Here is a 27,537-nt window from a genome sequence, read left to right as displayed (position 1 = left end):
TTTGTTTAATAAACACAAATATTTAAAAATTCACTTAGATTGCATTTTAGATCCAGTGTTATTGGTGGCTGGGTTGTGATGAAGAAGGGAAGATAAGAGTAGGTGGGAAGGGAGAAATAGGGAAGTGGTGAGAAGCTAGGGAAGAGGCAGTCCCCTCCAAGACAGGCTGGCACATGACAGTTCATGGGGCAAATCTGGCCCACAGCCTCTTTTGGTGCAGTTTGTAAGCTCAACATGGCTTTTCTCTTTGTAAATGGATGGACAAAAATCAAAAGGAGACTGTTTCATGACATGTGAAAATCACATGAAATTCAAGTTACAGTGTCCACAAAGTATCACTGAAACACCACTCTGCTGATCTGTGGCTACTTGGCGCTAAAATGGCAAAGTGAAGTAGCTGAAACAGGGACCTACCTTGTGGGCTGCAAAGCCTAAAATACTTATTATTTATCTTTTAAGGAAAAAGTTTGTCAACCCTTGCCCTCAGCAAATAGAAAGAATGCAAAAGAGAGAACAGTCACAGATTACCGACACACAAAGGGAGAAACTGGTTAAAAAGAAGAGAGGTGAGATGATGAAATGGAGATAAGAGTAATGGTAGGGTAAACGCACCTGATAGCAATAATGTACCCATAGCCTTTGAATGCCCCTCTGTGGCAGATGAACCTGAATGTGTGTTCTGAGCTAGGGAATCCAGAGTGGCCAAGCCAAAGATTTATTCTTTAGCTATGATAAACACCCGAGTCCCCAGCCTGTTCCATGGAACATGGACCAGGCTGTACAGGGGATTGAGGCCCTGAGTTTTGGGTTAAATGAAGTTGCCAAGTGGAGGTTATTAGTGGGGAGAGTATTAAATGAAAATGCTACATAAATAGCATAGTGTTTGCAAGCCGCTGCAGTTTTCCTGTCCAGCCCACCGCCACCGGACTCTCTCCCCTATGTGTGAGCCCCTGATAAAATCCCATGTCTCATTTGCTAGCTCTGAGTCTCTTCTTCGGCCTCGTGAACATGGCGCCTTCCCTATGGAGATTAATAGGGTTTGCCATGGCACTAATCGATAGTTACCATTTACTGAACACATACTATATGGTAAGAACTTTATATATGTTGTTTCCAATCTTCATTAAAACCGTAATGAGGAAACTGAAGGTCAGAAAAAGTAAGTTACTTACTAGTGAGTGACAAAGTAAATCCACTCTGAGAAAACTAGCAATGACATCAAATGAAGAACAAAGTATGAGGGTCAGGAGGTGATTTATATGAATAGTTTCAATCTGTGAGATTCATTTTGGAATAATGTGGCCAATTTTTGGTCACCAATGAGAGCCAATGCATGTTTCAGCCAGAATCATCTTTCATTTGCATATTCCCTTCAAACACCAAGTTCTACCAATGTTAATGACAGAAAAAAATTATATAATGCTTATTATAGCATTATGTAATTTATATTAGGGAATTATATTAGAGAATTAGCATAAATAGGTGGAAAGCACTAATACTACAATTTACCTCTAAGACACGTAAAAGTTAAATAAATTGCTCAGGGTCACAAAGCTCATAAGTCACAGAGCCCTAAAGTAAAATAAAAAAGAATAAAATGTAAAATATAAGTCACAGAGCCAAGACTTGAATGGCTCTATAATCCATACTGTCAACTTTTAATGGCAAAAACCACAATTACTTTTGGACATCCACCTAATCGGTTGAAAGGATGCTATGTTGGTATCAAACTTCAGCATGTATCAGAATCACCTGGTGAGCTTGTTAACACACAGATTGCCGGGCCCATTCCCACTGTTTATGATTCAGTGAGTTAGGGGAGGAACCTGAGTGTTCACATTTCTAGCTTATTCCGGGGTGATGCTGCTGTGGATTTGGAAACCACACTCTGAGCAATTGCTCTGTTGCTTCCCTATTAAATGCTTTGTATTCCCACCTAGCCATCCTGTTCTCAATGTTTCTGGCTTCACCTCAGCATAAACTCACATTAAAATTCACACTAGGATTTACAGGCAGTGGGGTGGGGGAAATATTCTAGATGGTTTGTTTATATCCTTCTCCCCATTCAGGTAATCTTACACATAACTGGACAAGTTGTGTTTCTTAAACACTTCTATCAAGTTATCAAGTTATTTTTCTGCTCAAAAGACTTTAACAGCTACCATGTGTAATTTAAACATCAAACACTGGTTTTCAAGACTCTTGTAATCTGTTCTTAGGCTAGGTATCATATCATATCATATCATTCATTCAGTTGTCCACTTTTTATTTGACAGAGTTTTTGTACGCCCAGCATTCCTTTCGCTCTTCTAATAACAAGCTTATCCCTGGGCCAATCAGAAGCCTTCCCTGAAACTCTCGAAACTGAGGTACCGGGAAGCTGTTAGGATATGAGCAAGAAACTGCCAGGAGCCATGTACCCACTGAGTGGAGAACCTGGTCAGAGTGAAGTCATCACATAGAGAGAAACCAAAACAATTGATGACTAAAATACAGTCAAAGGCTAAGGTCCTGTTGCTCAGGTCTCCAGAATCCTCTGGTTCCCATTCTTCCAGAGGTGTAATTGTTGTTTAATTATTTAGCTCTTTCTTCTATTGTGTAATCTACAACATTCTTCTTTTAATTAACACCCTTCCCTTTTCTGCATAAGAAGCAGAGATGAGAAATGGAAGAACAAAGATGTCACTTCTAAGTTCAGAGTCCTGGCTAATGCCTTCATTAATTATTTATAGAATAGCTCCTATGCACCAGTCACAGTTTTCTTCACTGTCTCCAATAAGTCACTATAATCTCTACTGCTGTTACTGTCTGAACTGCTAGCGAAGCTCTTCCCTTTTACTTCTGCCTCTGCAAGGTCTACTCACAGCCAAACTCGAGTCCAAATCTTCATGAAGTTTTTCTAGCTTGCTCTTCTTTATGCTAAAATCTCCCTTCCCTGAATTCCTAATGTATTTAAAGTCTTATAATAAATCACTTGGTAATTAATTTAATACGGTCTTATAAGGTTTTTCTCCCCATATTGTTTTGTGGGTTCATCTCTTTTTTTTTTTAAACCTCCTAGATTTGAAGGCACTTGAAGACACCACATAAAATCAGGCTTTAAATTGATTTCAAACTTCAGAAAAAATTGCTCATGGTAAAGCAGTTTCCTCACAAGAAATATGATTAGTTGCTCCAGGGTAGAGCTGGGATGGAGAGTGGGACTGAACTACGGAATCAGACATCATGTGGAACTCTCAGGATTGAGTGACAGGATGGAAGAAGCCAGAAAACCTGAAAAACGAGGCCCAGGTTTTCTTTCTGTTTGGTGCCTTCTAAGTAAACTCTCCATTCTGTGAACACCCCTCATGCTGAAATTCTATTTCTGAGCCAGCATTCCCCCCTGCATTGCAGGAAAGCACCAGAAAGTGAACACTGTTGTTCATCAATTCCTGTTTTCTGCTTCTTTAGCTCCTGCCCACCCTGCAACCAACATGGTTCCATTTCATCTTGATCACCCTGGGCAGAAGTTAGAAGGAACCCCTACTTCCTGCAATCTCTTTCTTCTTGGACCTCTGCAGCTGCTTGTCTGCATAACTTCATCAATTTTTCATATATTCATATTTTATTTCCCAATCTGGGGGAGAGGAGGATCAAGGGCCTTACACTTTCTGGAATCCCCATTAATCTTAGTATAATATTTTTTAAATAGTTGAGGCTCAATTAATAAGTTGTTTGGCTGGCTAGTACCAATACAGATTATTAAACTTCCAAATAGTGATTTATTTTAAGAAAATGGTTCAGTTAAAGAGATATTCATTGAACTCCTGTCATATATTAGGCAGTGAATTAGGTGCTGAAGAAAATAAGTAATTCTTGTCCTTGAGGTGCTCAGAGTCCATATGCAGAGACAGATCCCTAATTAGATATGTTAATAGAACACGCTAAGCTTTGAGAAAGACATATGGAGATGCTGTAGGAGAATGGATTAGGGGCTCTAGATCAGAGAAAGCTTCTTAGAAGAAATGACACATGAGCTGTCATAAAGGATCAACAGGAATTAGGCAAAGAAGGGGATGAAGAGAGTAAGAGGTGGCACACACATCTGAGCAGAGCTTTCTGTCAGCTCAGTGTTACTGAAGAGTAAAAAATATGAGGTGGGGAGAGGCATGAGATGAGACTAAAGAATGCAGGTGCTAGGTCAAGGAAGGCTTGCTTTCCAAAACCTAGCCTCTTCAGCTTTATGATGACAGTGATGAGGAGCCACTGAAGAGCTTTAAATAGGGGAGTAAAGTGTACTTGGCAGATGTCTTAGAGGAAAGCAAGAATAAGGGTAGAGAAACCAATGAAAAAACAGAACAAAACTATTTTAACATTAAGTCCAAATGAGAGATGATAAAGCCCTAAATTAGGCCTTGATGGCAGAAATGGAGAGGAGGAGATAGACTTGGAAATATTTAGGTGGTCAGGCAAAATTAAAAATCTTGGTGATTCTTTTGACGGTGGGGAGCAGAGCAGAAGGGGAGAATTAGTCATAGTTTCTGGTTGAGTGATTATTAGCAACATTAACTTAGATTGGGGAAGAGGAGGGGGATCCGGGGAATGGTGAGGAGCTCTGGTTTATCCATGTGGTGTTTGGAGTGCCTGTGGAATATCCAAGGGACCAAAAAAGCAGGCATTTAGCTCTAGAAGTATGAATCTCCAGGGTGAGATCAGTCCTGGAGCTGGATCTGGCAATCATTCACACATAGTGACTGTTGGAATCATCATGATAAACAAAAGAGATCTCTGGATACTTTATTATTTTAATTTCATCTTATTTCATTACTATTATTATTATTTTGAGACAGACTTTCGCTCTTGTAATGCAATGGTGCGATCTCGGCTCACTGCAACCTCCGTCTCCTGGATTCAAGCAATTCCCCTGCTTCAGCCTCCCTAGTAGCTGGGATTACAGGCACCCGCCACCACATTCAGCTAATTTTTTATATTCTGAGGAGAGACAGGGTTTCACTATGTTGGCCAGGCTGGTCTCGAAATCCTGACCTCAGGCAATCCATCAGCCTCAGCCTCCGAAAGTGTTGGGATTACAGGCGTGAGCCACTGCGCCCGGCTCTTTCATTACTATTATTTTAAATGGAAAAAAATTCATGTAGCACTTCCAGAGAATATTATATGAGGCACATTAAAGATAAAACAGGCCGGGCACGGTGGCTCAAGCCTGTAATCCCAGCACTTTGGGAGGCCGAGACGGGAGGCTCACGAGGTCAGGAGATCGAGACCATCCTGGCTAACACGGTGAAATCCCGTCTCTACTAAAAATACAAAAAACTAGCCGGGCGAGGTGGCGGGCGCCTGTAGTCCCAGCTACTCCGGAGGCTGAGGCAGGAGAATGGCGTAAACTCGGGAGGCGGAGCTTGCAGTGAGCTGAGATCCGGCCACTGCACTCCAGCCCGGGCGACAGAGCGAGACTCCGTCTCAAAAAAAAAAAAAAAAAAAAAAGATAAAACAAAGTGTTCATTCTGCATTGATTTAAAAATAAAAAAATATGCAGCCATTTGCTATATATTGATGTTCGGGAACACCACATTAACATGTGACAGCAAGTCACCTGTCAGTACAATACTATAAATCTATCTGTATGTCTGTATATATGTATATGTTTTAAATAAAGATAATAACAAAGCAATTGGTTTGCACCAGATACTATGTATAATAGCCATATTAATGCTTAGATGCTATGAGGAAGGTTTTATTACTATCATCTCCATTCAAGATTAAATGACTAGGCACTCCTAGAAGAAAAAACAACCTATCCAAGGCTACATAACTGCCTAGTGGCAAAGCTGGAATGCAAAGACAAGTCTGTCTGACTCCAAAGCTCCTAATAGCTACAGGACATTGAGCACTACGTGGCCATCCCTCACTCCCATGCCTTTTATCCAGGCTTCTTTTTGCAGCAATGAGAAGATGATGCAAGAGGAGTCAGGTGAGCACAGGGATTTCAACCCATTTTAAAAATCATAATTAATGACTTGATGAATCTATCTAGATATTCATGCTCAATGAATGTATCTAGATATTCATGCTTCTGAATATTGGTAGTTAAAGGTATATTTGTTTTGCAGGGCAATTTGAGTATATGGATCCAGATTTTAATTAGCTTACTCTCTGGTCCGGGAATATCACTTCAAGGAATAAGACTTTCAAAGATACAAACACAAGTACACAAAGAAAAGAAACTGGAAAAATCCTAATGTCTATAAATGTGAGTTGCTTAAATGACTGAATAATGATATAATCATATAATACATATGTTGCAGTTTGCAGCCTGTAAAAAGAATAATGCAGATCATTCTATATGTATTGATATAAAAGTGATCTGTGATATAAGTTAAAAAAATTGCAAAGGAATCTGTAGAATGTACATGTACAGTATATGCTTAAGTGTGTAAGAGCACACACCAGACTATTAACAGGGATTACTTTAGGGTGGTAGGGTTAAGGGTAGGCAAGGCAAATAAGACCTAATACTTTTCACATTATACACTTTAAATATGTACATATACACATACATACATACACACACATATGAATTTAATATGTTTATATAACAATGGGCATATAATGCTTTTGTGAAGAAAAATTAATATTTTTCTAAATCTAGCAAGTCAACAGTCTATTAAGATCAATTTAAACTTAGTGATATACAAATAAATTATGTAACATCTATATTATAGAATATCGTGGCGGTGCTGAAAAGAACGTCAGACCCAATTGCACTGAAATTGAAGGCGGTAACAAAATATTAAGTGAAAAATGCACACTGTATGACAATATGTCTAGTTTGATCTCATTTTTAAAAGTTAGAAATATGAATTCTTATATGTGCATAAGAAAAATTCTAAAATATTAAACAAAGTGTGAATAAGAACGGTAACCCTCGGAAACAGAATCAAAGGGAAGGCAATATAAGAATGCTGACTTTTCCCTTCATGTATATTTGATTTTTTAATTTTTATAATAAAAATGTATCACTTTGATAATTTCTTTAACATAATAAAAAGATTCCTAACAAAATGCAGTTTTAGGAATGAATCACTTGTCACTTTATTTTAAACCATTAATATCTAATATTATGAAGTCTGCAAGTATACCCTATAATAAACTTCAGATTCATAAAATTTATAAAATATATAATTAGCTGGGCATGGTGGCTCACGCTTACAATCCCAGCATTTTGGGAGGCCAAGGCGGGTGGATCACTTGAGGTCAGGAGTCTGAGACCAGCCTGGCCAACATGGTGAAACCCCATCTCTATTAAAAATACAAAAATTATCCGGGCATGGTGGTGGGCACCTGTAATCCCAGTTACTCAAGAGGCTGAGGGAGAAGAATCGCTTGAACGCAGGAAGCAGAGGTTGCAGTGAGACTCCATCTCAAAAAAAAAAAAAAAAAAAAAAATATATATATATATATATATATAATTAGCATAACTTTACATGGTGCACTAAAGACTATACAAAAAGTAAAAATACTTTAATATGTTTTCAAATTTTCAGTTTTTCTCTTTTTTCCTGTTTCCACAATGTAAATCTAGGCCCTTTTCACATTATCTCCTAACTGGTAAATAAATGAATTCCCTATAATGGTTCCTTGAACAATCTAAACAATCTCAATTTTATCACTTCTTTCTCCTTGCTAATACTGAGGAAACACATTCCAGGCTTTCATAAAGCTTTAATTTTCACAAATGTATATTATTTCTGAAGCAAAGAAAAACAAACCAGGCTCCAGAAATGCTCCTGGTGTACATTTTGGAAGTGAATCCACTTCTCTGGTCCCATTCCCTCCCTCGTGAACATAGAACTTGGTTGTCTTCCTTGACTGAGAAGGACCTTGGTGAGACCCCACTGTCCTACAAATCAGGACACATGTCCTCACCTGAATAGAACGTTGTTGACAGGAATGTCTCACCTCTGCTTTAGCTCTTCCCATAGCACTAATACTACTTCTCCATCATCTGACAATATCATTCTTGCTTCCATACTCATGCTCATGACTGAAACATTATTACTTCCCTTCTTGGTTGCCTTAGAGAAGACCAATACAAGAACCTCTCCGATCTTTCCCAAGGGTTCCAAAGGAAAGTCCTGTCACTTGGGAAGCAAATATGAATATCTTCCTAAGGAAGAAGAGCCTACTCTGCATTCTCCAATCTTGGCCATCTTCCAGGAAGCTCAGAGTGCTCAGAGCTAGACTTCATCTTTAGTTCAAAGTAGCAAGGCTGAGGCCAGGCGCGGTGGCTCAAGCCTGTAATCCCAGCACTTTGGGAGGCCGAGACGGGCGGATCACGAGGTCAGGAGAGCGAGACCATCCTGGCTAACACGGTGAAACCCCGTCTCTACTAAAAACTACTACAAAAAACTAGCCGGGCGAGGTGGCGGCGCCTATAGTCCCAGCTACCCGGGAGGCTGAGGCAGGAGAATGGCGTGAACCCGGGAGGCGGAGCTTGCATTGAGCTGAGATCCGGCCACAGCACTCCAGCCTGGGTGACAGAGCGAGACTCCGTCTCAAAAAAAAAAAAAAAAAAAAAAAAAAGTAGCAAGGCACTGAAAGAGCATGCAGCAGAAGAAGCCTATGACTCCAGCCTGTGTATCAAGGACAATGATCATTGATATGGACCCAAAATGCAGACGGACCTAAGAGAGAAAGGGGCTCAATTCGATCAGCTTAAAATTGCTCTACTTCCAACAAAGCACATAAAGAGGTTATTATCAGAGCCCTTAAGATATCTTAAATAAGGCGTTTGTTGACAGGATCACATTTCTCCTTGTTTTTTCATTGTAAGTAACAAGACAGAAGCAAATTTGAGCAATAAATGGGAATTTTGTATATGAATAAAGGCTGTCTTAGCCGTATACTAAATTACCTCAAATAGGTAGAGGGACAACAGACAATTAGCTGGAGTGAACACTGTGAAGCACCTCTCTGTAATCATTAGCTGAATGTGCTCTCACTCACACCAAGTAAGAGGATCAAAGCAGCCATGATAGTTGCTTAGTGGGCCCAGATGCCCAGTTTTATCAAAGTGAAACTTAAATGCTTGGAATTCCCTTGCAGGCTAGAAGACTCCAAAAGGCTTATGATAAATTAGGGAAATAGCCTGTGCTCCTTTATTTGTGTCCCAAGTGGCACTGAGTGATTCCAGAATGGTATTAAATAATCTTATTTTTGTGAGTGATTCAACATGAAGGCCAGATTTTATCTTAGCATGTGTAAATTCTAGCTATTGAAAAAAAGTACATATCTGTTCTTTTCCAGAGAAATTACAAATCTTTATTAACATAGGCTGCCTGATTAGAATTCTCCTATATTTATTATAAATCTAAGTTAACATTTAGAATTATGCCCATGTGATTTTTTTTTTTTTTTTTTTTTCGGAGATGGAGTCTTGTTCTGTCACCCAGGCTAGAGTGCAGTGGCGTAATCTCAGCTCACTGCAAACTCTGCTTCCCAGGTTCAAGCAATTCTCCTGCCTCAGACTCCCAAGTAGCTGGGATTACAGGTGCATGCCACCATGCCTCACTAATTTTTGTATTTTTAGTAAAGATGGGGGTTTCAGCATGTTGGCCAGGATGGTCTCGAACTCCCGACCTTGTGATCCGCCCTCCTTGGCCTCCCAAAGTACTGGGATTACAGACATGAGCCACCGTGTCCAGTTCACCCATGTGATATTTTAAAAAGTTAATCTCAGGCCAGGCACGGTGGCTCACACCTGTAATCCCAGCACTTTGGGAGGCTGAGATGGGTGGATCACTTGAGGTCAGGAGTTCACACCAGCCTGGCCAACACAGTGAAACCCTATCTCTACTACAAATACAAGAAAATTAGCCAGGCTTGGTGGTGTGTGCCTGTAGTCCTAGCTACTGGGGAGGCTAAGGCATGGGAATTGTTTGAACCCAGAAGGCAGAGGTTGCAGTGAGCCGAGATGACACCACTGCACTCCAGCCTGGGTGGCAAAGAGAGACTCTGTCTTTAAAAAAAAAAAAAAAAAAAAAAAGTTAATCTCATAAGTCTTCATCCCTTTATTTCATGGGGATATCAACCTAAAATATCTGAAAGGCCAATTTTCAAGATTAAATCAGTTATGGCAGAACTAAGAGCATAAAATATGTCAGCCCCCCTACATCACCAATAAAGATTAGATGACTCAAATGGTGAAAACATAGATAACTAAGCAACACTCATTTGATGACTATGAAAGCTAATTACATTCAGATTCTTTTACAACTAGTATGAAGACGGCTACATCTGTCTTTTTTTCAAAGATTTGTCTTAAATAAAAAACAAGGAAATAAAACTAACTGAATAGAGATTTCAAGTTATTAAAGAAAAAGGTCAAATTAATGGTAAAGATACTACATGTAAATAATAATTGCATGAGATAAATCCTAAAATAATTTACCAGAAAATTCTAATTTTATTACAAGATTTCAAAACAGACACTTTGCTATAATGTTGAGTCATTCTACCTCATGACATTTAATACTACTTTTTGGAGGTTCTGTCCTCTTAGCACAGCTGGCAGCATGTCAGTCTCATAAACTGAAAGTCCTGAGTTAATATTACTTCCTTGGGTTTGAAAAATACATTTAGCTATCAGCAATCAATCTATTGACTCTTGTCTCCAGGTAGCATTTGCTACCAGTGGGAAAATACTCCTTATATTCTAACTACTATTGCACACTTCATACTTGCTAATTAGTACTTAATTTTCCCTTTGCTTAGGGAATAATGATTACTGCCTTCACCTAATACAACAAAGGGCCAAAGGGCTACCTTTAACAATCAATTTTTAAAAATTAGCCAATGATCAATAGGTACTACCCATCCACCATGAAAGCCTTACCTAGTCTATCAGGATATACTGTGTTAACCACTACAATTTTTCAAGACCTGTTGGAGATAGTTAACTTTAATGATAACATAAATGCAGGCTAGCTACTTTGATTATTTTAAGAACTAAAAAACTGAACACTTTGACCTGTGGTAAGAAAATTTCCATCATTGAAAAGTTTAAAACTTGCATACTAAATGATTACGATGTGATTTAGAATATTTAACATAAGATGACAAAAGTGAGATATTAATTCCTATTGAAGAGGCAAAGCACAAACTATGGAAGTGAATATGGAATTTTTTCACTTTTATATTATTTAAATTTGTAGAGAGATAGTCTAGTAATGTGTGATCATTTTTCCCTCAATAAAGGAAGTGATTACAAAAGGGTGAAAGTTGGCTTCTAAATTTTGTCCATGATTTTCAATGGCAGGTTCTGATTTGGAGACAAAACTATTAAATATACTTTTAAAAAATATATATTTACAAATCAGGGCATATAATTGCTTTAAATGTTATTTCATTTTTACTGAATCATGTAAATGTCATAATGGAATGGATTAATAAAGTAGGTTCTCTATCTTTGGATAGAATATACTTATAAAAATGAAGTTGTGGCCTGAAGACACACTGTACTTCATTGGAATAAACCAGTTTCAGTACAAATTTATGAAATATGGATTGTAATTCTTATTATGATGACCAAAATCTAGACATTTGAGGTGATAACAATGAATTTACATGTGCATAGAACTCATAATTGTATGTACATTACGATATACTAATATCATCATACACAAAATACCAAAAAAATGAATATTATGACTAGTTAAGAAAATGAAGTCAAAGTATCTTCTAGTCTCAAAAGGAGTAATAAAAATATTATCCAAATTCTCAAATTCTTATTTTGAATTAAATATATTTTATTAAAAACTGACAGAATGGCCGAGTGTGGTGGCTCACACCTGTAATCCCAGCACTTTGGAAGGCCAAGGCAAGCAGACGACGGGGTCAGGAGACGCAGACCATCTTGGTCAACATGGTGAAACCCCATCTCCACTAAAATACAAAAACTTAGCCAGGCTTAGTGGTGCGCACCTGTAGTCCCAGCTACTCGGGAGGCTGAGGCCAGGGGAATGAATCCCTTGAAGCCGGGAGGTGGAGGTTGCAGGAAGCTGAGACTGCACCACTGCATTCCAGCCTGGCGACAGAGCGAGACTCCATATCAAAACAAACAACAAACAAACAAACAAACAAACAAAAAAAACAAAAAAACCTGACAGACTATCAAAAATGATTTGGCCAAGGTAATTTAAAGAGGTGAATTAGCAAAATGATAGTTAAGAAAATTGAAAAATTCACACCAAACACTGACATATAAAATAAAGAAAGACAAAAGAATGCAAATCTTGACTCAGTGACCTAGTCAATTCTCAAATTTTATTTGTGGTTAATGGGAATCCAATGAAAATCATACTTCTGAGAAATGGGAATTCAAAGAAATCATACTTCTGAGAAAAAAAAATGGAAAAGCCTAAGATTTAAGGCTTACTATACAAGGAAAAGCAGAAGAAAACAAAGTTCTGAACACAGAATTACGGTTAGGTTAAATCAGATATGAAGTAGTTTAATAAAATAAAAACAAGGCAACTTAGCAATTGTATATGTGGAAATTTTGAAGTAAATTTCCAAAGTAGAGCATGAAGAGATGCAGCATAAATCCCTCTAGCAATAACGTGCTCCTCTGATCTTAGTGATATTCAGTTTTAAGTGATGCCGATAACTATTGTAATAATGCTGTATTTATGACAGCATTCATCTAGTCAGTCTGTCCTGAAGACAGTGAACTTAAAAGTAGTATTCCTTTTTCTTTTTCATTTACTAATGATATACTTAGTTTTATAGGCACTAGTCACAGATCAATCCTTTTTTATGTCTCACTGTGGTATGTAATTTTTTTTTTTTTTTTTTACTAACTGTATGTTTAAAATAATTAGTACTGCTGGATATAATCACTAATTTCCTAAAACTGCAAAAGGCAACTTAATATTTCTGCATAGCAGCTGTAATACACAATATTGCACAGAACTAAATTATTACAAACGGTGCCAGCAGTTTTCTATACACAGTACTTCAGATAATTATAAAAAATCATCTTCATTACTGCTTGCTAGAATTTTTTTTAACAGTTTAATTTGGATAGGTTACAAAATACATTCAAATCACACAGATATAATTACTGTACACCCAAGAAGCTATAAAATGTTCCCAACCAAATCCCTTTGACCCTGTTAATGTCTGTTCCTTGTTAATCTAAGGCAAACATTGTTTGTAGTGTGCATTTGTTTTAGAATATGAAAAAAAAGGGGGGAGTAAGGAAATCCCTTAACAGTTGTTATTGATTCCAGCATTTACTGACTGAGAGTTAAGTGCTGTTTACAAAACAGAACAGATGCAGATGCTGACAAAAAGGTAAACAATTGTTGCATGGCTTCCTGCCAGATTCTGAACCGATATATTAAACTCCAAGTGAAGCACATTTCCCCTATGGATTGCACTTATTGCCACTTCATTTCCTATGTGCTCCGTCTCTCTATTGCCGAGCCTGGCACTAAGCTATTTCCAGTTCCTTGCTGACCCCTGAGGCCTGGTGCTACCACACACAGCCATTAGAGAAGGGAATTGCATGTGTCTGACACGGCCTGAAACCAATTATTTGATATTTTCTTCAGAATGATGCCCAACTCTGTTGGGAATGAGCAATCATGAAATAATTTACCTCCTGATTTAATTTTTTCCTGCACAAATTAGTTGTAGACTGAGCTGGCTATACACAGCTGCCTGTGACATAGCTCTGTCTTATCAAGATGATACTTGAAATGAAGCAGGGGGGTCTGACTTGAATAGGTCAGGGAATCCTGCTTTAAAGAGGCATTGACAAGTTTATCACATATACTGATCACATGTACTCTCTGTTGATTGAAAATGACAGAACCTTAAAGAACTATCAGGGCAGCAGAGAAAACCACAAGGATGCAAACCTTATCAGGGTGTTTCATGTTTTTAAACAACTGTCTGATTTCTGGTTCCCTTTTTGTGTCCTAGCAACCTTGGTACATGAATAAAATTTAATAAAATACTAAAAGCAAACTCACATTGGTTCATGGCTGAGTGATCTTCACTAAATTTCCTATTTAGTAGCCCTGTTGTTAGTTATAGTTATAAATGTAAAGAAAGTATGTATTTTTCTGAAACTCAAATCCCTACAAACAGGTTTCATAAAAATAGAAAGGACTTAGACTTTATATTTTCTTGTCTCTGAGTCACAGAAACAAGGCAAAGCCTGAGAGGATCACTTGCCCATTAACACAGAAAGCTTCCAAAATTTGCATATGTTTAATCAAATAAAGATATTAAGACCAACTGCTTAAACTCAATAAAGACAGCACAAGTCTCTTTAGAGAAACTACTGGAGGTGAAGCTTCAATCAAATCTGTGCAGTAATAGCTTGTCCGTAAGTTCGAGCAAAGATTTGTGTCATTTTTACATACTGATTCCACATTCGAGTTTAGCTATTAAATCTTAAAGAGGCCGTGATTGCTGCATTTTCCTATTTCTCTCCAGGGTCCAGCCTCCACTAACTAGAACCATATACCATAACTGGGAACTTTATGGCTTTTGTGATCATGACTAAGAAAAATTATAAGAAAAATGCCCATTAAAAGTACACCCTCTTCAGATAGCTGAAGGGTTACTGTTTTATTGCACTACAAAAAGAATGTTAACAATGATGATTATAATTGATTTCAGTATGGTTTGGGAAAAAAGGTGTATGAGGGCACTATAAAACAATTTAACAATATAGCTTTCTTTGACAACGATCATCATAAAATTTGGAGGCAATTTCTCTTCTTTTCAGAATAGATTATTGTCCACTCCAATAATTACACCATGTTGTGCCTTTTGCTAGTGAAAATGCTAACACTAAAATTTTAACTTAATTTCTACCTTGAAGGACAAACAGTATAAAGCCATTTATTCTAGATGAGCTCAGTAAGACCATGTTATAGAATTCTAAGTATCAAAACTTCATATTACTTAGTCTTTTTTATTTCACTGGCATCGTAATTTCAAAGGCCATATTAGATTCTCATTTCTGACTTGCACTTACCTGCTAACTTGGGTACTTATTGTTCTGTTACAAAAGAGACTAAACTAGAAATAGGGTAAACTATACTTTTCTAAATAATAGACAAGGGTTTCCTGTCTTTATTCAGTGTTGAAAAGGAGTTGTGAAAGCAAACATTGACAGGTTTTGTTTTTGATTGAGACAACAACATAGTTATTCTACATCATTTTAAGTAACTTTTCATTTCCTTACATGTGCAATTTTAGATCTCCATTTAGATAGCCCAACCATCATGTTCTTATGAGTGTTTTGGTAAGACGAGAAGCAAATTAAAAATATGTGTATAAACAGAGGAATAGAAATGCAATTTTAAAAATGGCAGAGGCAAAATAATTTCTGACTAGAAATCCGTAATAACTTTTAAACATTTTAAAGCTAAGGATTATTTTCTCATTTTCAAGTGTGGCATGCAGAGGAATGATTGGTTTAACTCTCAAAAGTTGCTAGCAGTTGCTCCTGTATAAATGTCTGTGCAGAGAAATCAGTCTATATTCAGAAAATGTAATTTCAGACCAAGATTTTTAACAGTCCTAAGTGTAAAAGACACAGATTTCCCCTGTTGTGGACTGAATGTTTGTGTCCCTCCAAAATTCTTATGTTAAAATCCTAAGCCCCAGGGTGGTGGCATTTGGAGGTAGGGCTTTGAGAGGGATAGGTGATGAGAGTAGAGCCCTCATGAATGGGATTAGTGTCCTTATAAAAGAGACCACAGAGAACTCCCTTGCCCCTTCTACCACGTGAGGACACAGAGAGAAGACTGCCTTTATAAACCAAAAAGTAAGCCTTCACCAGACTTTAATTCTACTTAGCTTGTCCAAACCACAGATTCTGTATCTATAAAATAGGGACAATACCCAACTTTTCAGAGTTGGCTTCAGTATACTTTTTCATCTTTCATGATATCAGCATTCAAATGGTCAGAGCTACTTGAGTAGAAGAGAGAACAGAGTGGATTTTGATTGGCCTGCTTTCCAATAGTGATCTTGTGTCTCCCTAGTCAAGAAGTCTATCGTCTCTTTGGTTTGAGGGACTTCGTTATCTTGAAGGATCTTTTCATTCCTTGAGGGATTCATTTCCCTCATCTCCAATCTTCCTTAACCAAAAGAACAAGGGACTATGAAAAAAAAAAAAAAAGGTGCCTTAGAGGTGATTCAGATCAACCTTTCATCCAGAGCAGATTTTAGGAATCTTTCAAATATTCAAAGGTGTTTATCATATTCTCTTAAGTCGTCCTTTTTCGACCTAACAATAACCTCAAGAAAAATTAAAGATAGGATATATGAGGGTCATGGAGTTTATCCTAGAATTTAAATCTCCTAATTCTATCTTTTCATATTAAAATACAGAGGATTTATTTAACTGAAATTTACCATATATAAATAATCTTTTCTTTTTTGAACATTGAGAAATGTAGCATTTACTTAAATCCATAGGAAATATAATTTTAAAAGTAAAATTAATTTGATCACATAACTAGTCCAAATATAAATATAGTAAAATGTTACAATATAAGAATGGCACTGGTTCTCCTGAAACGTAGATGATATGTGTACAATTGTATATATGGATCTAACTTTCCAGATAATTCCAAATTAGGTTATAATCAAAATGCTAATTGCTAATTTCTAGCTTTTTGAAAGCTGTTCTGACTATAAAGCCTTATAAGCTAAATGAAAAAAATATTATAGCATAAACCTTTATGAAATAATAATTTTCCTAACATTAGAGAAACTAGCCGGGTGTGGTGGCTCACGCCTATAATCCCAGCACTTTGGGAGGCCAAGGTGGGTGGATCGCCTGAGGTCAGGCGTTTGAGACCAGCTTGGGCAGAATGGTGAAATCCCGTCTCTACTAAAAATACAAAAATTAGCTGGGCATGGTGGCAGGCGTCTGTAATCCCAGCTACCTGGGAGGCTGAGGCAAGAGAATTGCTTGAACCCAGGAGGCAGAGGTTGCAGTGGGCAGAGATTGTGCCATTGTACTCCAGCCTGGGCAACAGAAGGAGACTTTGTCTCAAAAAAAAAAATAAATACATACAAATAAATTAGAGAAACTATACAAGAATACAGATGAACAAAATCGGCTATTGAGAAAGTCTTGCTTCTTAAATCACTCTGGAAACTTTGTAAGAGTATCTGTAAGAACAATATTGTTCTCTTCTATAAAAGATCATCAAATCAAAAAGATCCTGTAATATTTATGTTAACATTATTTCATCTTTTTTTCAAATAACAAAACATACAAGCGTTACACTTCTAAATGTATTGTAATATTAAAGCAGCATATGCTCTCTAAGAAACAAAACATTCAAAACTGAATATAAAGGAGAAAAAAAGTTACCATACAATACCAAGTTGTGGATTAAGTCTAATGATAAGCTTATATGTAAATAAAATTTTCTGTATGGTACCTTATCACAGAAAAATGGCTAGAGAGATTGTCACCATATTTTAAATATATGTACTCGAAAACCTGAATTAGTGGCAGACAATGCACTCTGGGGTGCCCAGGGAAATACAATCACCGGAAAGGCCAACTGGTAGAATAACATAGCACACCATGGCACAGATAGCACAGCATAGCATAGCCCAGCATAGCATAGCATAACATAGCATAGACGAGCATCATAAAAACTATCCCCAGTGAGTGTCTAAGTTAATAACACTAGCAAATCATAACTGGGTTCTGAATCATTATCAATAAAAAAGAAAAGCAAAACACTGAATCAGTGTAGAAGACAGAAATAATGTAACGATTAAAAAAGAAAATGTGGCCAGGCACAGTGGCTCACACCTGTACCCCCAGCACTTTGGGAGGCTGAGGTGGGTGGATCACCTGAGGTCAGGAGTTGGAGACCAGCCTGACCAACGTGGCGAAACCCCATCTCTACTAAAAATACAGAATTAGCCGGGCATGGTGGTGCATGCTTGTAATCCCAGCTACTTGGGAGGCCTGACGCAGGAGAATCGCTTGAACCCAGGAGGTGGAGGTTGCAGCGAGCCGAGATCGTGCCATTGCACTCTAGCCTGGGCAAGAAGAGCAAAACTGCAACTCAAAAAAACAAAAAAAGTAAAAGTGGTAAATTATTTTTAATGCTAACTATCATGCTGTTTTGCACAGCTTTTGACACAGAGTTTAGTGGCATATCAAGCTGATATACCAAATAATTGCAAACAGAGAAATCTCCTTTCTTTGGCTTATTATCTGTGTAGACTTGGAAAACATTTACCTCTCTGAATCTCAGTATTCTCATATATGAAGTATAAATAATATAAAAGGCTATTCAGAAGATTAAGTGAATCCAAATATGTAAAGGCTTGTAAAGTCTTATACATATAATAAGTAATCGAATTAGACAGACAGACAGATAGATAGATGGATAGACAGATAGATAGATAACAGATGGGTAGATGGAAAATGTATAGGCCATTCCGGAAAGAACAACCAATTCTCAACCTAAGTACAAAATCAGAAGCAACTAAAGATTGAATAGATCCAAACTGCCTTAGCTCATTAAGGTATAAGCATGGAAAGGCAAGACATTAGCTCATTAAGACTATAGCATACATACAAAGCCTGCTTAAAATCACTAAATAGAAATTATAATCATTTCAATCATATACATTTAGATTAGGATTATTTAAATTTAAATAAATTAAAATTTATTTTAAATTATTTAAATAGTTTGGAGAAGAAGCAAACAATGACTACACTGAAGTTGAAAAAGTATACAGAGGATTCAGAGAAATGTTTTTAAAAGAAATGTGCTATTTCTATCCTGTTTTGCAGTCAGTAGATTATAGCAACACAGGAAGGGCTCTGAGTCAGACAGATAATGAGTTTGAATCCTGGCTTCACTCTATGACCTAGAGCAAATTACTTAACATCTCTATGTCTTAGTTTCCTCACTGTAAAGTGGAGATAATAAATAATGGTATCTACCTTGTTTGGTAGGTTAGAAGGTTTAAATGAGATAATGCACATCAATGTGTGAGTCAATACATGTTGCTGTTACTTAAGGATTGTCCTTTCTATAATTTCAGGTAAAATAGAAAGATTTCATGAGCATAAAGATACAGACATAGATTAAAGATAATATAATACAACCCATTCAAGCCATTGTTGCTCATCTCAAAGATGTATTTCCTTAACAAACAAAACATGATCATTGGTCAAATATTAGTGAACAACAGCTGATCTGTTGAGTTAGTTTAGCAGGTCTCATACGGCAGCAGCAGTAGCGACTAATTTAGTTTTCTTCCCCTTACCGTGTCTAGCACAGAACACGGTAGCTGCTCAATGCCTTTCTTATGGTAGGTGGTCAATACAGCTGAACTGAATTTATTTGCAGGCAGCCCACTTGAACAGTGTTTGAAATTTCTTTTACAGGTGACAGATCATTTAATTCTACACTTGTAAGACAAGGCCCAATAGCATGGTGCTTGAGAACATGGGTCCCAGAAATAGAAAGATCTGCATATGAATTCTAAGTATCAATCCTGATTTCATACAACATGATCAGGGCAAGTTAATCTTTCTAAGTTTCTTTCTGTGTTCATGAAATTGGGATAATAGGAATGGGTTGTCATTAGCACAGCGCTTGGCATATGGAAAGTGCTCACTTAACTATTGTTTTATACCAAAGTTCAGATAAAGGAGCTTGGGAAAGATTCTATGCACCTACCCTTATGGAAAATGCTTCAAATTCTGGTGTTAAAGAGGACACATATAGTTTTCTCTCATGAATGAGAAAACACTTCAATATCAGCCCTAAAGACTCCATAGCAACTTACACACATTTTCAACCATATGGATCTTTTCTTCTGTTATAAACTATATTTAGCACATATAAAACTTTCGTATTGAAAAGACTTTACAAGTAAGCTGGATTTTATTTCAGAGAATATAAAAATTTTAGAAAACAAGTGCACTAATGAGATGCATTTAAAAATTTATGTGTTAACAATTAAAATAAAAGTCTATTTGCTTTGAGCAAAATCATAATGTTCCTAAATTAACTGACTTTGTATTTTGCCATAACCGAATTTGGCAGATGCATCTCTCTTCTGCAATGTGATATAGCTTCTGGAGGAAAATTAAAATTTTAAGACAAAATATTAAACAATTTGAAGTTTCATATATCACGTTAATTTGGTCATCTGAAATTTTATTAATGAAGATATGCACAAGTATAGGCAGCTATAGGAATTTTTAAAAGATGATTGTAAATTCAAAGATCCATAATAATTCACTAAATAATAATTTTCAAATACTTAAGCCATATAGTTTATGAACTTATTCAGAAATATACCACAGATTTTATATAAAAGCATAACTAATGATAATCTTAGAAATAATCCTATTTTTACCCTGATTTTTCTCCACTGGTAGGAAATTACAGCCACAACAAGAAAAGTTTATTATATCACAATAACTTCTTTCCTTTTTTTCCTTTACCTTATGAATAAAATAGAAATTTCCAAACTATCTTTTATTTGTATACATCCTTATAGAAAAAATAGTAGAGAAACTTTTAAAAATAGCTCTAGTTAAAATGTTATACCTTCCTAATCAATTACAATACCAATTTTATAATTATAGTATTTCATAGTTGCTCATTATTAGAGTTGACTGACTAAAATATTACAACTTTTAAATTTCCAATTTTAGTTACTGCAAATTTCAACAAATTTTCAATAATTCTTTTTACCTAATAATGCTTTGGCTTTGGAAGATACAATAGATTAAAAATCATACTTTTCTGAGTTACGTATATAACTAAATGTACATATACATAACTGAGTATATATGCTTATTATATATGTGTATATTTAATAAGCAGATAAAGAAGCTTATATGTGTATAAGCATATATACTCAGTTATATATATGTGTGTATACACACACAGTTTCACAAATACTGTTTGTCATATGCAATCAAGAGAAATTAAACTCTTATTTGAAATATTTTTGGCTTATATTTCCAATATCTTTAACAATTTAACAAGAAAGAAAATACTTCTATAACTATAATTATAGAAAAAAATGCATAAGAGAAATGTATACTGCAAAATTTCATTACATTCATTTACTAATTTTCAAGTTTGCAGTGAGATTTAACCAAATAGAAAAAATCTTAGAAAATTAAAAATATTAAAAGACTTAAGTCAAACCAAACAAAAATTTTAAATGTCACTAACCCAAAGCATGCACTGCTCCTCTATGCTTGCTGGAGCTCTTGCTTGTTTTAACCACACGAACAGCATTTTCTCTGAACTGCAGCTCACAAAAACTTTCAAGAAATTTTGCCATTTCTTCTGTAACAGTATCCAGGTAAGTTTCTTTAATGAATTTCACCGTTGAGGATGGAGCTAAAATTTCACATAGTGTGTTAAAATCCTCTTTTATTATTAAGTATAACTTAAGCATTGTACTTTGATATCCATGAACTATTACATCTAAATTTGAATCTCTGCTGTAAGAAGGAAAGCAGTTCTGCAGAAGATTAGCCAACAGTTTACTTTGTATGTTTTGGTATTTGATTATAACTTCTGATTCTGGATAAAGAAACAAGAGTTGTTGTAAGCACTGCTTTTTCAATAAAATTTTTTGCTGTGAATTGTTTATTTCATTATGGCTTTGTAATCTGCTCACTAAGAAGCGTCGAAGATGCAGTCTTATATCATCCCATATCGACTTGACATCCATAGAGGAATTATCTTCAACAGAATGAAGAGACGTCCTAGAGAGGAAATGGAAAGATGTTCCACTTAGAGTCGACGGGAATGAAACGCTGCTGTGGCAGGAGAGGTCCCAAAGTAAATCCAATATCATTTCTTCTTGATTTTGTTCGTTCTTCAACAAATCTTGCTAATGAAATAACATTAGAAATGTGATTAAGTGTAATAGAAAAAATGATTTCTATAGTCATATACAATTTCATAATTTCAGTTTGAAATCAATATTCTAAAATTCCTCATTTTTTTTTTTTTTTGCATTTGAAATTTAACCAATTCAGATGTTTTAGAATGTTAACTTTTATGGTCTACTAAACTTTGCATTGTTTATTTCAAATCTAGCTGATTATCTTTTCAATTAGATTTCTAGACATCGTTTTTAGCCCTCATTGTTATCCACCCGATATACCCTGATCTGTACAAAAACTGTGGCTTAAAAATTCTAAATACAAATCTATAGTAAAATATTGATTGAAAAATGTATTCCTAAGACAAAATAAATTCAAGATCCTACCCTAATTCCTGGCAGACAATTTTCATGCTTGAATGAGTATACTTATTATTATAAAACCCCAAATGAACATATAATACAATGCTTTAAAATCATTCTAGAATATAGATCTTTAAATATAGCATGTGCCTAGGGGTTACTAAGATATACCATTCTGAGAAGTAAATTTTAATACATTGAAAGATTTTAACTTTCATTTAAATTCCTTTTTGAGAACTGTGTTAAGAAAAATTTTACTTTGAAAATTAATCTGAGAATATTTCAATTCTCTCCAAAGAAATAACCCAAAATGAGAAAAACATACTCTCAGAATTGTTCCCCAAAAGATGATATGAAATTATTGCTTTATATTTTCTGTGCTGGCAGAAAACAATGGTGGGTGTAATTATGAATAGAAAGAGACAAAAAAATTACTTTTTTCTTGGACTTTGAATTAGACATACACATTCTTCTTCCATGCTGACTTTCCTAATTAAGTCTATTTTAGCTAATACTGAAATTAGTTTATATTCTCTAGGTACAAACAAGCTGATTACAAGAGAAATGAAAGCAAGGTCCAAGCGGCATAAAATCAGGCTGGCTTTGCAATTTCTTATTGATGAAGATACCAAAGGCATTATGTGTGATTCACAATTATGAACAATTCCTAGGCAAATTCCAGGAATTTTCTCTCATTCATTGTAAGCTTTGCAATGTCTAATGTTCTATCTGTAATAAATAATTATACCCAATAATTATACCAATAAATGCTTTTTAAGTATTTATACAAACATTTCCCGGTTTATTCATAATGATAACTCTTTGGCATATGTATTTGAAAACCCAATTTATACATAAGGACACTAAAATCAGGCATGCTTCAGTGACGTTTCAAAAGTCACATACAGTAAGGCACAGAATTATAGAATGGATCCCTGGCTTCTTTCTCTTCATCCACATTCTTTCTGCTATACTCCAGAGAGCCACAAAGTACACATGACCTCTGTGTAGCTTCTTTCTCTCTCTTCTTCTGCTGTTGAGTTATTTTGATACTTCTGGAAAAGAAAGGTCCTTAGATAGGACACATCAGCATTACTGTAAATTCTATAAAGCCAATGAATCATATTAGCGCCACTGCCTTGGTTTTTTAAAGTTGGTCAATAACTATAAATATTTGATTAAACAAATAATAATAGATTACAGAGGTCTAAAACATATGTTTAGTATGATTGCTTAAATTTTGAAAATAACTTCAGTGTATCTGCCATAATGAGGACCTCTGTTTCTTATTTAAATTGCTAGAAAATTAACAAAAAATTTTCTATGAAAAAAACAGATGTATGAAAAATGCCGTCAGGACTGACATTTTTTGGCATGTAGAAACTTGATAATAAGGTCATTTAAATCTGGATCTGTTTTAATAATGTGGTTCCTTCCTTAAAATAACATGATCAATTATGTGAAAAAACCTAGGACTGGGACAAGCCTATCAGTCTAATGAATTTGAGAAAAACTAAGGTGGCCTTTGCCCTGCAGTGAATAGAGAATGACTTATGTGTGACAGATTAAAAGATAATTAAAAGCTTTTGCTTTTAATTAAATGAGAAAGCATTATTACATCATGGCTCTTAATAGAAAGTAAAGGAATAACTATATCCATATTTATTCTTCAAGGATCCACCTTCAGGAGATAATGGGTGAGAGCTTTCCTTAAAAGAATAAGGCTTCAGGGCACACAGTCTTCCTTTCTCTTCCTTTTATTACTTTGTAAACATTAAAGAGACATCTGAAATAATAACAACAGGCAAAAACTATTCTCATCTGATTCTGTCATCCTAAGCCATCTACAACCTCCAGATATTTTCCACATCTGCCTTAGTCAATGTTTGATGTTTAGACAAAAACAGTGCCTTTTATTCCCCCAAAATTAAATTAAAACCATAGCTATAGAAATTCTGCTTTCTAACAATTGTGCTGCTTCTCTGGGAATCTGTTTTTTGCAGGCTAGCCAGCCTTGGAGAAACAAGTGTGATAAAATAACTGTTCTTGTTGAAGGTTATAAAAACTTCTGGAGCATAGAGGGTGGTCAGTATCAAGAATGACCAACATAATAATTCCCCGTCATTTGGTGGTCTTGCATAAATTGCTACCTTGATTGAAAGGAACTGGGTAAGACTGCAGGTTAGGAATGCAGGGAATAATAGTCAAGGCCGAATAGACACAATCGATGGGGATTTTATCATGCTTAATAATGAGCATACAAAAAATGAATAGTTGGGAATGGATAAAAAATATAATGAATAAGAACTTTTCTGGTAGACAGCTGTGATACACATCAATACATTTTGTGGTATTGATATGATATATATCATACCACAAATCACCCAGGAATCATAATATTTAATCTCCATTTACATAAAATTTTATTTTATTGATAAAAATCATAGTTAAAAATTAAAACAAATAGCTCAGTGGATTATATGGTGGGTATAGGAACATAAAAACACAAACCCCTATGTATAGTAGGCTAATATGATCACTCAAATAAATATTTACATATAGAAATTGAATGAGTTGTATTCCCTGTTTACTCATCCCACTTCATGATAAAACAAAAATTCACTTTACCAGTGTTTTGAGAAATTTTATCAAGTCTCCATGGGAAATGAAAGATGACTTGGATGTCCTGTAATTATAGTTAGTTAGCCATTCAAAGCAGTCAGTTGTTGTTTGCAGCTGCACACCTGGACATTGTTTGTTAATTTCGGACTGTATCTCTTTAATGCAATGTTCTATGCTATAAAAAAGAGAAGAAAAAGTTATTTTGGCAGGATATAGATAATGGCTTTATTTCATAATATTACAGGCCCTGAAATCTTCATATGTGGTACCTGGTTTTGTACAATTTACAAATTCATTCGTATGATATGACAATAATAACAAAGAGACTATACATTCATAGTTGAAAACTGAGAGTTCGTATTTTCTGGCAGTAAAAAAAGTGATAGAGGAAATATAAAATAGCTACTCAGATGAACTAGAAATTCTTTTGTGTTGAAACAAAATTTAAGCATAGATGCAATTCGGTAATAGCCCTCTTGGTAGGCAGTGGATGAAACGGAGAGATAAAACACTGAACATTGTAAATAGTAGAAATATACATTATCTACTAAGAGGTGAAGGACTATATAAATTATGAAAAACTTCAATCAGTGGAATAGTAAGGAGTCATGAAGTAGTTATAAAAGCTTATAATTTTAAAAGTTATAAAATATACAAGCTATATACACAACGTTACTACAGCCAAATACCTTTTCTTGCCATCCAACTGCACTACAAAAAACAGAAACAAAAATTACTAAAAATTGCATTTAAAAAATGACTGGAAGGAAATGAATCAAGGGGTTAATAGCAATTATATTTGGGTGGGTGTAATTAGATAAGTTTTAAATTTTACTTTTCCATATTTTCTAAATATTTATAAGGCATAAAATAAAATGCTTCATTCACCAAAAAAAGTAAATCAAGAACAGAAAAAAAATGTCCAGTTGAATCTTGCAATACGTATCTGTTTTAAAACTTCCATTCAATGTATCCTTCCTGTTGACAAAATAGCAGATATACTATGTTATTTTAATTTCCATATACCATTATGTGCATTGATGATTATAAATCTTTGTGCGGTAAACTGGTGACCTTTAGCAGAGTGCCATCTGCGGAGCCACAGGGATATGACATATTACTACCACCTGATGGCAGCATATCTAAACTTCAAGAAAGCTTTCAAACAGGCAAATTCCTTTGAAGTTGAAACACCTCACCAAAAATTGACAGCTATGCTTTTGTCTCTTAATCATATTAAGAAAGATTTGTTACCAAGAGGTAAAGTTAGTGTTTTGAAAAGGTAACTGCTATTAATTAAAGGTTCCATATGATAGACCCTGGTAGGCTTTAGAAACCAAGCGCTTATTAAAATAGATGTCATATGAAAGACTCTTTGAAATTTATCCAGGTGTGGGTTGCCTATAAAACACACACTGTAAAAGTTTAAGTAAAACTTTTCAGGAGATTGCTGAGCACGAGTGAATTCAAACTAAATTACCTTGAAACAAATACATTCTGAGAATCAAAGAGCCTTTTCATGAAAACAAAGAACTTAAAAGAAAAACAATACCTCCTCTGGCCACAGGCCACTCAGTTTCCTGATGGGACAGTCATATTCAGGAATACCAGTTCTACGTCTGAGAAGAGATCGGCATGTATTTTCTTAACTTATGTAAGTACTTCTATGGACTGAGAAACACAATGCCCTAAGCATACACCTTGACTCTAGGGACTCTTTATCAAAGGTTTTTATTATAGCATCCTCATGTATCTCATTCAGTGAAACCTAATAGATTACAGCAATGTGAATTGGAAAGGCTCAGCAGCTAGTCTACCTAAATCTGTTTCAATGAGGACTCAGATTTTAGGCTAATTTCTAACATCTGAATCGGGGCAGAAGCTAACAACTACAATTTATAAATAGGGTAAAGCCTTTAGAGGGCTAGATATTTTAGTAATTTGTCCAAACACTGACAAAGGGATTGAGTGGATGCATTTCAGGGGACCTCCCTCATTGATACAAACTAAGACAGATAAACTCCATTTTAAAATCATTTTGTCACAAATCATAAAACGTCAGAACTAATTATCTACACCTGAATTTTTTTTAGTTGGCTATCTTGTCTGCCACTCACCAATGCCTATACATCTTGTTCTAAAAACTTAATCATCTGAAGTCTAGATATTTCTTGTCCAATTGTTATACAAATATTTTCAGAATTTATGATAAATGTCAGTTTGGTATGTAATCTGACAATTTATCTTCTTTAATCAAGGTCAAAATAAAATATAATTTAATTTTCACCATTTAAATGTTTTCAAATGTTATCTTTCAAATGCTACACATCCTTCAGGATTATAAACATAGGTAGTAAAAGTGTACGGAAATGCACTGGAATGATCAGCCGCACCCTCTGGCAGAGTGGGGATGGAAGTGGGATGAAATTGGGGAGAGGTACATAGAGAGCTTTAGCTATACTAGTAATGTTTTATTTCTTAAACTAGATGGTGGGCACAGGACTATTTGTCATACTACTCTATGCCTTTTCATATGTCTCAACATTTCTTAATAAATTTGAACCCCAATGTGCTTTAATTATAATGACTCTGAATTAGCTAAGTTAATGATGTGTGCAA

The 27,537-nt window shown here is 35.5% G+C and overlaps 1 protein-coding gene across 1 annotated transcript in view; it reads right to left on the bottom strand.

The window, feature by feature from the left end:
• KIAA0825 (KIAA0825 ortholog) overlaps positions 1 to 27,537 on the bottom strand; it is a 523,375-nt gene that overhangs the window by 411,613 nt on the left and 84,225 nt on the right. Inside the window, exons 4-5 of the mRNA XM_030927226.1 lie at positions 24,925 to 25,093; positions 21,270 to 21,939 (exon numbers count right to left, since the gene is read on the bottom strand). Of these exons, the coding sequence (XP_030783086.1) occupies positions 21,270 to 21,939; positions 24,925 to 25,093 (839 nt within the window). The remainder of the gene's footprint in view (positions 1 to 21,269; positions 21,940 to 24,924; positions 25,094 to 27,537) is intronic.

Source organism: Rhinopithecus roxellana, chromosome 3 (genome assembly GCF_007565055.1).
Source record: "Rhinopithecus roxellana isolate Shanxi Qingling chromosome 3, ASM756505v1, whole genome shotgun sequence".
Classification (NCBI taxonomy): domain Eukaryota; kingdom Metazoa; phylum Chordata; class Mammalia; order Primates; family Cercopithecidae; genus Rhinopithecus; species Rhinopithecus roxellana.
Note: the sequence above shows the minus strand (reverse complement) of the source record. Positions and strands in the feature narration are given on the sequence as shown.